At 42.0% G+C, this 13,455-nt stretch overlaps 1 protein-coding gene across 2 annotated transcripts in view; it reads right to left on the reverse strand.

Annotated features, from left to right (window-relative positions):
• Window positions 1–828: 828 nt before the first annotated feature.
• The window catches only part of rnf17 (ring finger protein 17), a 42,735-nt gene continuing 30,108 nt past the window's right edge, over window positions 829–13,455 (reverse strand). For both annotated transcript variants that reach the window (XM_042097307.1, XM_042097306.1), the window contains exons 24-36: window positions 12,966–13,053; window positions 12,735–12,862; window positions 10,756–11,006; window positions 10,367–10,530; window positions 8,241–8,360; window positions 7,582–7,662; window positions 7,156–7,278; window positions 6,979–7,032; window positions 6,758–6,865; window positions 6,211–6,322; window positions 3,212–3,350; window positions 2,896–3,088; window positions 829–1,325 (exon numbers count right to left, since the gene is read on the reverse strand). In XM_042097307.1, the coding sequence (XP_041953241.1) occupies window positions 1,185–1,325; window positions 2,896–3,088; window positions 3,212–3,350; window positions 6,211–6,322; window positions 6,758–6,865; window positions 6,979–7,032; window positions 7,156–7,278; window positions 7,582–7,662; window positions 8,241–8,360; window positions 10,367–10,530; window positions 10,756–11,006; window positions 12,735–12,862; window positions 12,966–13,053 (1,702 nt within the window). In that variant the 3' untranslated portion in view covers window positions 829–1,184. The remainder of the gene's footprint in view (window positions 1,326–2,895; window positions 3,089–3,211; window positions 3,351–6,210; window positions 6,323–6,757; window positions 6,866–6,978; window positions 7,033–7,155; window positions 7,279–7,581; window positions 7,663–8,240; window positions 8,361–10,366; window positions 10,531–10,755; window positions 11,007–12,734; window positions 12,863–12,965; window positions 13,054–13,455) is intronic.

A 13,455-nucleotide genomic window follows, 5' to 3' on the forward strand; every position in this document is an offset into this window, starting at 1 on the left:
TGGAAAAAACATATCTTGAAGTATTTTTTCAGGTAAATTTTAAACTGCTACAAAATTCTCTGATACTCCCTGCCTTTGCCCCAAAAATTATATAATTCCCTTGACTTTCCATGCGTCTACTTGTAGAACAGACTTGAATAAAATTCCATTATATTCCAGAAATTCCATGACCCGTCACCCTGTGACAATGTGATCATTTTTTTTATTTTAGAATAAACCACACAGACTTGATCAGGTGGCCATTGCAGGTTAACATAGTTTATCTTTGTTTATATTGACACATATATTGTGTTTTGAGCTTGGGTATAGCTCAAGGAAATACTGACAAAGCTCTCTAGCCCCATCTACTGGTCAGAGGGGGCTAAGTGCAACAAGTCACAGATTAGGCTACCATGATGTGGCTACTAGATGTAGCTGCCTGACTTTTGAACTCTGATGAACCCCTTATTAAGTTTTAAAGGGACGGGACAAAACAGAATTTTACTCCATTCAACACCCATCATTTAATTACCAGCATATTGAAACGTGTGTCAGTTTGTCCCCAAACCTCTAAAAAGAAAAGGGAGCCACAAACCATGACTACAAAGCAACATTGAAAATAGCATTAATTACCTTGTGGCATGGAACTAGAAACAATCAGACCAATGCCGTGGTAAGACACTGGCAAGAAGCTGGCAGAGATCTTACATGCCTTGTATGCAGGAGCGTTAATGAAACTGACTATAATGAAATTACTTTAAATAGTTTGCATGAGCAAGTCTACGATTTTTATAGAACACACCATGTCAGAAAACCCTCCTCTCTGAAGAACTCCACAGTTACAGAATACTGAATGCAATTAGGTTTAATACAAAACTGGACAACTCTCAGGGGCATAGATGTGTAACAGAAATAATACAAGCATTAAGCTCAGCGGCAAACTAAGCAGCTTAGACAATTGGACACTTACACACTTTTAACAGACTCAAGTGTTCAACAATACAAAACAAATAAAACCTCTTACTAAAATGTAACGAATAAAACAAATATAAAAGTGCCGCTTTCTTTTTTATGCTTCTTGATTAAACTTGAAATTACTACAAAACTAACAAGTAAACAACTAAACAGCCAAACCTGTTCACTGCTCTACTCTATATGTTGATATGTAAGGAGTAGGCCATCTTTACTATGAGATCAGTTTATGATTATATGAGTGTGCCGAGTGTAAGGGGTGTGTGTGTTGGTGACTCGGAGAGGTAGTCGGCGAGGCCCCTCTTCACCAGAGAGTGGTGCACCAGAGTCCCATCTGGATTGTAGAGGTAGGCAACACTCTCCTCACCTGCAGCCTGGAAGAACATTTGGATCATTAAAACACCTCAGTAGTTCAATCAGTTTGGCCATATCTTCCTACATACAGAAATTAGTACATAAATACGCATGGGACAGAAGACTCACACTTCAACACATCTAAGTAAAGTAGCCTTGTTTTATATATTGCTTATTTAGAGCCCTTTTAGATGTTTTCCTATCCAATTCTGACCTTTTTTGTACTAAGTTTTTAAGTAAATCTGAAAAATAGCTATTTGCAAATGGAGTGAATGTATGTTGGATAGGGATCTAACAATTCACAGTGAATCGGCTAAAACTCGATACACACGTATGAAAATTCCAACTGGTTGAGAAAAAAAAATGAATCGCGATGCAACTACGTTGTCCAAAAATGGCTGCTAAGCTCTCATCATCTTAAGATGACAGAGAGACAGAAATTAAGAGACAGAAAGAGGTAGAAAGAGCTGTTGGAGCCTAATGTAGCTTAATACTAACAGCACCTAGGCTATAATATCTGCATAATGTGTGCCGTCATAAATAAATAAATAAAGTCCTTTTCTTTGCAAACACTGCACTCTCCAGTTTGTTTTCTTCTGGGTGCGTGATCCTAACCTGACTCTCGCCAGATGAATTTCGTTCAGCCTAGCTCCACTCACATCCATCTGGGATCGGTTCTGTTGAGAGTGATTTCGGCACTAGATTGTATGGTAGAGCCAATCAGGATGCAGGGCGGGAGTTTCATAGATGTGACGTAGCGTAGAAGCAACTGTGAGACTGTTCTCAGCGTCATGGGTTGGCTTCGATGTGAGTGGTTGAAGTAGCACGTGAATAGATGACGGACAAGTGGCTTATCCAATCATATGCAAGGATTTTTTGATAAGGCCCAGCCTTCTGAAGCACCACTCCAATGGATCGATCCCAGATGGATGAGTGGAGCTAGGCGGAACGAAATTCATCTGGCGGGAGTCAGGTTAGCGAAGCGGTCATATAATGATTGTCAAAGAGCTGGACAGGTAGTAACGAAGGTAAATTGGATTAAAGCAAAACTTTGCTGGGCTTTTGTATGCTTTGCTATACTTTTGTATGCTTGTGGTGATAGCCTAGTAATGTGAATTGCGGACTATAGAAGAGAAAAGAAAGTAAAGGAGATTTGCACCAAATAAAAGTCAGTGTTGTGGGTTGTGTTTCTACAACATGTTGGCACAAAACTTGATTTCTGTCATAAACGAGGTAAGCTAAGTGTTTTCTCCATTGTCAACGTGAACTACCGGTATGTTCAAGCAGTGATGTGGTTTAATGCATGGGTTAACGTGACGTGAGTCAGACAGAAGATGGGCCTGTCTTTAGTTCCTGAATCCTGTCCCTCTCAAGTCACGTTAAATGGTGTGATTAGCAACTAGAATAAAAAAAGAATTAAAAAAAAATCCCGGGAGTGACACCCCCGACCCCCAGTTTTTCCATACTGTAGCCTTGTCATCTTTTTTTATTCGGGGGACGGGGGACTGATGGTTGCCGCCACTGTTAAAAAAAATCTAGAGGAAACACTATCATTACATCCCTAGTGTAGGAATGTAGGAAGAGACTTACTGCTATCAGGGCTCGGAACACGCCTTTCTGCTGCAATAGATTCATCATTTCGAGCAATGCCTTCACACTCCACTCAGGAGCATAAGGGAGGCGCTTGGTCTCAGAGCAGAAACGGGGTGGCTGAAAACCAGCCAGACGCACACACACCGCCTGACGAGGGAAATCAAGCAGGCACTCTGGGAGACAGCGCAGCCTGCAAGAACACACACACACACACACACACACACACACACGGGTAAAGGATTGTAAAACAATCCTGTTATTTGGGTGTATGTGCAAAAAATGTATACACATCTGCATGTTTGATAATTCTCACTTGAGTATGGACAAAGTGTCATCGGAGCCAAAGTCTACGTGTCTGATGAGCATCTTTATTTCTGGACTGATGGACACAAAGCCGGTAAACTCAGCTCTGTAGAACCTGCCATCACTGTACTCAGCCAGACATGGCCCACCTGGAAAAAAAAAACAGCTTGGTTACCAAATACAGTGAGACCAACATAACATGACGCATCCCTAAAGTTTCAGTGATGGCCTCACTGGGGAAAAAAAACAGCTTATGTAAAAGCTGGTACATAGCTGTGCAGTATGTACATTAGGTCTTAACCCTTGGAACCCTAAGCTGTTTTTAGGGCATTTTCACTACCTTTATTCATAAGGATTTATTCTGGTCATTGTAAGTGCCACACACACATATTATATATTGTTTTTTTCAGCAGAGTCTAGGCTATCCAGATCTGCCATCCATGTATTAGTACTAGCATTGATTTTATCTAGATTTTTAAAGAATTCAAATATAAAAGCCGTATTATAAAACTTCTTATATTTCGACATGTATCTCACCACAGCAAGCTCATAGCTCTACATGCATTTCATGTGTGTGTAGGGCAGACTGTCCTGAATCGGGCAATATAATTGCCATGTTGGAGGGATACTCTGGGGCTGAGCAATTTACAGAAATACGTGGTGTGTGATTTACGGAAATAAATGCCATTTTTTATTTAGTGATGAAAAATGATCTTTCTGCGCTCCATATCTGTGACACGAACTGATCTGACCTGACTTGACCCGAGGTTGCGTGTTAGCCTGCGTGCCTATGCACTAGGGCTGCACGATTATGGCCAAAATGATAATCACGATTATTTTGATCAATATTGAGATCACAATTTTTTTATTTTTTTTATCAATTTAAGACCCTTTGCCAGATCCACTCAAATAGCCTATGGCTAGTGCTGTGCCCACTCAGTTTGTAAATGGTCAGTAATGGGAACTGTTGCCAATGCCATTGCGCGCTCTCTCGTGCACGCTCAAATGCGTTCCCAATTAAATGGAGTAGCATAACGTGGTAAGATCTGCTGCAATGGAGATACTATGTATCTCGATGTAACAAGCTGTTTTGACATTGATATTGTAAACGTTCTTTAGGAAGAGTGTAAAGCAGTTTGCAGTAGCCTGAAGTTAATCACAACGTCGTCTATCGCTGGGAAAAAAATAGCTAGCTATGATAACCTAATTATATGCTTGGCAGGCCTGATTAAAGTGTGGCGGGCCGGATCTATGATAAACTAATAAATGCTCGGCGGGCCGGATTAAAGTGCGTGGCGGGCCGCAGTTTGGACACCCCTGGTTTAGTCATTCGTTGATATGTAAAACACTGACGTGTAGGCTACAATTTCATTATTGTTCACTCGTTTTGAGTAGGCTGTGTCTTGAAACGCATATGCATTGTAGGTTGCACATGTAGCTTATAAAATACATGAATATAATTCACAGATCCCGTCGTTAGCTCAACTCTTATTATAGGCTATATCGGAGGAAGCAAACAAGGACTAAAAGTTAACGTGATAAAAATGCATGTGTGGTTTCATGTGATGCGTTTCACGGTATGAGTTGAGAGCCCTGCTTTGCTTAAGTTTTTGGTTAACTCCACTTGCCTGAAATCCGAAATATTTTCGAACAACGGATGATCCGTTTCGAGGGACAAGCTCTTGGCCTGCTGTGCCACACATTTGATTTTTGATCGTCGTTTTTTTGTATAGTCTAACTAGCCTACTAATAGTTAACATAATGCTAGGCTGCTAAGGCTGAGCAGTGCAGGGAACAGTTGTCATTGGTAGGATGCATGCAGGCACATTGTTTTGTAGCAGAGTGTTCTATGGGTTGCCAGGTTGGTTCAATGGGTAGAGTACGCATTTTTAATATCGCTCGATCACGCAAATTTGATCGTGGGAAGCCAAAATCGTGATCGTGATTAAAATTCGATTAATTGTGCAGCCCTACTATGCACTCATAATGATTCTCAACTTTTTACTGGATTGCCATGAACAAAGTAAAGGCAAAAAAGGTGTTTCTTTGTTGAACAAATTGGGATGCAATGTGAGCCTTGAATTGGATGCCATGCAGGAATTTGCTAGGATCTCAAAACCGGATTATGAACATGCTTTGCCATAGAGAAACACACGATAGCGTTGGATTATAAACATGCTTTGCTACAAGAACAGACAAAAACGTGGGGCAATTCCAGCTATATGAAGTTATTATTTTGCTGTCACTTCGTCTGTTTTATAACCCAGAATGATGTACTTGGTATCAAATGATAACTCTGTGTCTCCTCTTTCATCTGACATGCATGGCATATCTATCCGATCACGGGTCCGCAAGTAATTCAAACGAGAGTAATGGGTGTGCAGCGTTGGTTTGTGTACATGACGTTATTATTTTGCAGTCACTTCGTCTGTTTTTATAAGCCAGAAGGATCGATAAACATGGTACCAATGCATAGCCCTGAGTCCCCTCTTTCATCTGATATGCTTGCCATATCTGATGCGATCACGGGTTCGCGAGTAATTCAAACGAGAGTAATGGGTGCACAGGTGAATGCAGAGAAGTATAGACTGTAAATATGATGCAATTTGATTTCATTTCATGATTTTCATACTTGATCGTACAGACAAGTGTGTAGTGTCTTTGGAAAGCCCCGCTTCTGCTCTATCATGCAATAAAGGTTTTATCTCGCTGCGATGAACAGTTCCGGAGCAATGTAACAGAAAAGAAAGGGTGTATTTTTTGACGCAGTTTGCGTCAATTGGGTTCTAAGGGTTAAGAAAGGTGCTAGTAAGAGATGCTAGCAGCACACATGGGCTGTAGCTCCCTTGCTAGCACACTCACCTCCCAATCTGAGGTGCTGCAAGTTACGGGTTAGTTAGCAAATAAAGTGAAACCAACCAGACCCATAAAGTAGCACATTTAACAGTCAAGTTTCAGTGCAGTGGGTTGTGTAGTGGTGTATATTTCATTGTGTGTGTATGTGCCTACCAATGGGGAAGTCAGTGAGGGGAGACAGCGAGCTCATGTCCGCATTGACACACTCGAGCACCTCCTCTAGAGAGACATCATTATCTTCCTCGCGGCTCACGTTAAGGTAAACCTGGAACCACAAGCACATATACACACACATTTCTGTGTGTCACTTCTGTATGGCACTAAGGGTTTCACAACTTTTTTCATAATAGTAAAATCGCTAACATTGTTGGTGCTAACATTACTGCTAGTGGTATATGTTGGCAGTGGGTATTTCTATATCTTTGGATGGTTAACAATAGCAGACGTCATCTTTTGGTATTCTTATACAGCTGTACACAACTTACTTTGGAACAGTTCTCATTTTCGGTGAGGTACTTCCAGACATAGAACGTCAGAACACAGAACGTCTAGCCAGTTTAGCATCTAGCCATTTTGTCCATAACTAGATGACTATGGCTTACAGCCCCGACTAGTGACTATAGTACAGCAGTGAGTGGGGGACAAGCAGAGGTTGGCCAAGTTGTTTCGTCACTTTTGGGAATATCTAGACATTATGTACCTTGTTGGGAGTGCACAGATGTTTGATTTTCACAGGGCAGCGTTTGCCAATTTTGGGGAGACGATGGTCAGCGTAAGTTCCCAACAACGGAGGGTGGTCCAGCAGGCCCTACAGAACACACACCACACACAGAAAATTGACATATGCAATATGCTGCAACACATTTAGTTATGTTCATTTGATTTTTAACCTTCTCCCCACCCTAGCTCTGCATGTCCTACCTTTGTGTCCAAGTTCCAGTCATCAAGATCAACCAGTGGAGTAATGACCTGCTCCTACACACACACGCACACACACAAATTTCAATATTTGTTGCTACATGGCAGTTGTTATATCACTGTTGCTTGGATAAGTATGGATGGATGCAAATTGTGAAAGGGTTCCACCAACGTGCATACCTCAAAGTCCACAGCCGAGATGTTAATGCAGGTGGGTTGATGGTGTGCCAGGATTCTGCTCAGGGGCATACCATCCAAAAAGATCTCGATGGGAGTACACTCCCGTGGTTCTATGGGCAACTCCTTAAGGGCAGCAGGGCAAGAGAGTGGTTGTGTGAGTATTTGTGTTTGTTTAGTGCTTATAAAAGCATGAAACAAATTTACAAACGTCTGCATACATGTGTGATATGTTTGCAACTATTCAATCTTTGTTAGAGCTGTAGGTGCATTGTATGTCAATTATAAGTTTCCCTGAACACCTTCACTTTACACGTTTCCTGTTTGTCATGAAATGAGATTCCTCAATCTCAAACCAGTATGTCCTAGCTGCAAAGTAGCATAGCAATGTGTATTTATACCCATGTGTTCATTCATGTATACTGTTACCATAATCTGAACATCAACACGTCTGCCAAGCACCGTTTCTTTGATCAGGGCAACAGCATCATGATGCCATTCCTTCCCCACCTGCACAGACAAACAAAAGCATACAGAACAATAGCTTGGTTACGTGACTTTGGTTAAATGTTAAATAATATAAATGATTATGTCATCATGATGTGACAGAACATTATCCAGACACAAGATGGGTTTCCATTTAGCTCATTTGCATATTAAGCAAATTTACGAATTTGGCTAAAGAAATGCACATTTGCATGCATTTCCATCCACTGTAATGAGTGAATTAAAAATAAACATTCTCCTAATCAAGGGAAGAGTTCTGAACAACCGTGGGACAAAAACCTAAGCTCACCAGGACAACATTTACAGAAACACGTAGGTAGTAATGCAACAAATGCGAATAAACTGTATCCATTTACAGTCACTTTACTTTATCACTTTAATCGCATTATACCTTTGAGAATGAAGAGTTAATCCACCTGCCTCTAGCAAATCAAATTTTCATGCATATTAGAAGATTGTATGCAAATTTCACTCATTTCCAGTCATGATTTCTTATTCAAATGGTCCAAAAGCGCATTAAACAACTTGAATGGAATCCCAGCTACAGATTTGTCACGAGCACACACAAGCACGCAACCCACCGGCTTGCCCCTATGGAGGCGAAGAGGCAGACACAGCTGGGGCACATCATCACACACCACCATGGGGTACACGTGACATGCCGGAATGTTCTCCACCTGACCCTGATCCACATACTGCACCTGTGAAGCACATAGTGAGGGTGAGACAATGACAATATACGGTCATACCACATCACACTGCTCCCTGAGCACCAGATCAAGGTGTGTGTGGGCTTCTAGTGTGTGTGTGCTCCTAGTTTGAGCTCACTGCTCCTAGAGTGTGTGTGTGTGTACACGTGTATATTACCCCTAGTTGGGTTAAATGGAGAGGACCATTTTCCTTCATGACTATTAAAGTAACTTAAATTAAATTTAACTTCACAGAGATGTCCATGTCATGCTTATTACAATACTGTTTGGAAAATGACCACTAGTGTCATCCATCGGATTTAAGACGACAAAGCATGGGATACATAGGTCAACCCGTAATCCGCTCAGATTGACCTGTGGATCGGGCAGGTGCTGTAAAACATTCAGATAATATTGCTTATTACAGGAGGGTCGGGTCAAAAGTCCCTAGATAGCAGCGTTCTAAATTCTAAATGTCAATGTGCAATACTGTATGTGATAGGCTAGGCTTTGTATTATATAGGCTAGGCTTTGTATTAGGTTTAAGACGGATTTCCACCTTGTCTTCTTCCTCATCACACACGCAGACAAGAGGGTGCAGGATCTGTCCCATCACACCTTCTCACTGTTAATAATCTGTATTACCAAACTATTATATCCTACCATGCATCTCTCCATACAGCACAGGCTGTTAGAGTAGCCTGTAGGTTCATTATATTTCATTAATCATTTTAGCCTAATATAGCATAATATTGCACAGCCAAATCAGCCTTGACTTCTTATACATTTGTGATTGGTGTTTCTGAGAGTTCTTCTTAAAAGGTACACTGTGTGAGAATTTCTCCCATCTAGCAGTTCAACTTATCATGGTTTTGTGTAAATATACACGGCACTTCAGAAATAGCCAACTGGCGTGTTATCTGCACGCATTTTGAGCTATCTACTTCCGCGTGTATGTCAAGAGCAAGTATATGGCGTCCTCTAGGGTTAGGGTTATGGTTAGGTTATGGCGTTGATAAACATGCCAAAATGCTATTATGCGTTAGATACATCAGTGGCCATTGCTGCGTCATACATACGCAGTTCATGATATCAGTCTGAGCAGTTAGGTCTAAGCTAATGTTACCAAAGTGCTAATGTTATTCAACGATCGCGCAATGACCTTGCTAGCTATTATACATTATGTTATTTGTTTTCTTTACATGCAGACGCCAAAGACGGAGCTGTATTTCGCTTATGTACGTTGCTGGCCCCGGTTGTTTTAAAATGGCGCACGTACAAGGAGAGTCGACCCCAGTTATGTTTAAGCCAATAGATATGCTTCGAATTGGTGGTGGTGGTAATTAAACATGAATGAGGCCACATTTATGAATGGGAAATGTTGATTTTGTTAACAAACAACACTATGGGAAATGTTGATTTTGTTAACAAACAACATAACTGAAAACGTTACACAGTGTACCTTTAAGCAGTAGCCTGTAGCTGAACTACTGAAGTTTTTGATGGTCAGCAAGATGACCTGAGACAATATTGGGTAAAATTTTAAGACAGGTAAGAAATGTGAAGGATATGTACGTGTTTGTGTGTGCACGCACACGTCAATGTGTTTGAGGATGGGAGAGAGAGCGAGAGAGGGAGAATCCAGAGGGCCAGGTTGCTTATTTTGATGTTTAAACCCAGAAACTTTAAATTGCAATACCCAGTTTAATGTACGCTTAAGATACTGACCACATTGGAAAAAAGGGCTCTTATTTGTATTTTTGACATGAGCATCTGTTCTTGTTAAAATAAGGAAACAGTATCATGGCTACTCAATGATATGGATGCAATCATGTTACTTATTAAAATTGGCAATTTGCGGGTCGGGTCCGGTTTGGGTTAATGTTCAACGCATATTTTGGCGGGTCAAGTGGGGTGGACTGGATATCCCAATGGGTCGGATGGGTGCGGATCATAAAAACCCCTGACATTTGCATCACTACCGCAAGTCCCTTCTCATCGTCTTGGGTCACACATACCTTGACCTGCCCTCCAATAAGCTCCACTACTAGACCTCGGTGCCACAGCATGTCGGTGCCCTTGATGATGCAGCCTTTGACGCTGCGCCAGTTGTGATGATTCAGCACTGGTGTAGCTTTAATGTGCTGCTGCAGACGCTTCTTCAGACGCTCAAACTCATCCTCTACAAACACAAGAAAACAATAGTGTAGTACTTGAACGTTCTTGCATAGTGAAGTATGCAGCAAAGAAGTGACAATGGCAGACATCCTGGAAAACACACACTTTTTATGTATTACCATATTTGTATTACTATTTCTATCTACTTTTTATCTATTACCGAACACACAGCCAATGCATCTGCTTGTGAGGTCACATAAAAGGACTCATCTATTACTAACACACAAACCTGCTTGTGAGGTCATGCCGTAGATGACCCCATCGTCCCCAACTGCGGTGATGCTCATGCGTGTGTGGCCGAGGTGCACTGGAGGTTCCGGTGGTGGGTAGGCATCGGTGCTCGGGGGTATTTCACAGGTGAGATCATCTGCACTGGTGTTCATCTCCTCTGGGAGTGGCACTGGCTCGTCACTGGTCACCTCCAATGCTGGGAGACCTTCAACCAGCTTGGGCTCCAAGACCTCTCCGAAATTTATCTCCCTTTGGAATTCACACACTTACATACTTCATTAAGGCAGATTAAGTAAATGCACAACTTCTGTAATTCCAAACTATAGTAGCAGATTTTGATGATTCCAACAACAGACAGAATTTCCCCAGCTTGCAAGGCAAGCTTACCTTAGACATTAATCCAGAGTTATGAAGCCATATATCTGTTGAATTTGCCATTTAAAAGATCACCCCTTACCACAAATATACATAGCCTACACACCAGTGTCGATTGCTGCTCTTTGGAACAGGGGAAGCTCTGATAAAAATGGTCAATTATTAAATTATTATTATTAAGGGGCTATATTGTTCTTTGAGGGCAACAATTATCCCAAAACCACGAATAGGCCAAACAGTAGGCTATAGAGTTGGCATGGCAGACATGGCATAATGTAGCCTACACCCGTATATAGCGCGCTACCTAACTTAGCCTAAATACACAACTGAAACAAAGGCAAGTCACAAACTCTGTAACTCCACATTACGGTTTTATTTACAGTATGCTATTTACAAAGACAAATAGAAACTGACTGTATTGCTCCTAAATTATGAGAATTTGAGCTGCAACTTGCCTTGCCTCGAGTCGACTTCACCTGCCAACACTAACGTTAACGCATCCCTTGAACTTGAACCACTTCCTGTCAGATTGCGACATAGGCTGTCAATCAAAAAGAGTCCAGCCTCTATGACGGTTCCTCCAATCATCATACAGAAGCTCGGCGTCCGGGTCCCATCCCACTGTACCATTAGGCTTGTTTGAGATCGACTGAGTCTGACTTTGTCTGGCCTTCTACGTCAATGTGATCATTAGAAGCTAGCCGGGAGGAGCTACAACAGAGGGCAGCTCATCCCGGACAGACAGGCTACAGTCTGCCTGACATGACTCGCGGGAGATATCGCGGAATTTTGTTTGCAATAAATACAGCAGAACTTTCATTCTTACTCATTAAAATGAGCATGATGACTGACGAAATAAATTCTTATGATATAGTTTAAATAAACCACTGTTGTCATACAGTTAACAGGCCTGCATTGTAGCACATAAATTCAATATCAAGTGTTTTCCCTATATGTGTGTCTATCTATTTAGCCAACAGCAAAAAATAACAGAAGGAAGGAAGCAGCACGAGACACCTGTCAAAATCGTCATGAGGAGATTCCTCCCAAATGGCCCCATCACGTCTTTGAACTGACGTCATGAGGGCGTGTTTCAGCTCGTGCAGATCGTGGAAGGCAACTGCAAGAACTGTCTGCAGGCTAAGACTCCCGAAATATTTTAAGGTCATGTGACATAGTGACACGGTGGTACTGTAAGTCCCTCCCCGGCTGACAGAAGCCAGACAGGATTTCTAACCAGTAAGCATTGCGTTCATCCCAGTATGCATTGTGTTCAACCCAGCATGCATCACTTAAAGTCAGATCTGCACAGATCTGCATAAAGACGAACAAGCCTCACTCCCAGAGACGCCGGGCTTACCTGGAAATGACGATTTTGTGGCACTTGTCCAATAAACGTGTAGCTTTTCTGCACTGAGATCAACCCACTCTGTAGTGCCATTGAAAGTCTAGTTAAGCCGAGCTAGAAGCTAATGTAATAGTGTTATTTGATGCGATTTTTTGTGATATTTTAGAGGAGGCTGAGCTTCCCCTGTAGTCTTAGAGCAATCACCTCTGATACACACACACAGACAAACAGACATATGCACATTATGCACATACACAGATCTGGATTTCCTCTTCGGCAGTGCTAGACCTTCGCTGATAAGGTAGTCAGCCACGCTGACATTCTGCCCGGCCCGGTTGGAGCAGAACAGAGACACTCCTATTGGCTCTGCAGGAGGAGGCTCCTGAACACACACATAAAAGCACAGATATTTATTACTGGCCAGTGATGATGGAGCAAACACTTTCTTTTCGGACTGGACTTTACAGAACACATACTGTACACACCTTGATTGTCATCACTGCCGTGGCTCCAGTCAGATAATAAGAAATGAGGTCACAAGATGTCGCTGTCCACTTAGGTCCCCCCGCTGGCCTGAAAAAGCGATGACAGGGTTGCGAGACAAGCATGAAGTAGTAATTTTAAGGAGCTTGCACACTGCTCCAAAAAAACACCAACAAACTTCAACATTCTAAAGTTGGCAGCTGTTGGAAATTGTCTTTAGAATGTTCATCAAAACAATTGCCAGTCCACACTGTGGTGTCTTCATCCAACAAATGCCAGCAAACACAGACATCCGGCCCACACTGACCCAACTGTTGGTGTTTGTTTAAAGGTATCCAATGTAGTTTAGGGTTTTTTTGTGCTGTTGGGCCACCCTTGCAGTTGTGAGTGGTATTTACAACCATTGTGTATAATACATAGGGGTGGATCTTATCCATGTATTTGCATGTGTCCTCTTTCCTCGGTTCTTGCTCCTCCAGCTCGTCCCCCGGA

The sequence above is a fragment of the Alosa sapidissima genome, chromosome 7, assembly GCF_018492685.1.
Source record: "Alosa sapidissima isolate fAloSap1 chromosome 7, fAloSap1.pri, whole genome shotgun sequence".
NCBI lineage: Eukaryota > Metazoa > Chordata > Actinopteri > Clupeiformes > Clupeidae > Alosa > Alosa sapidissima.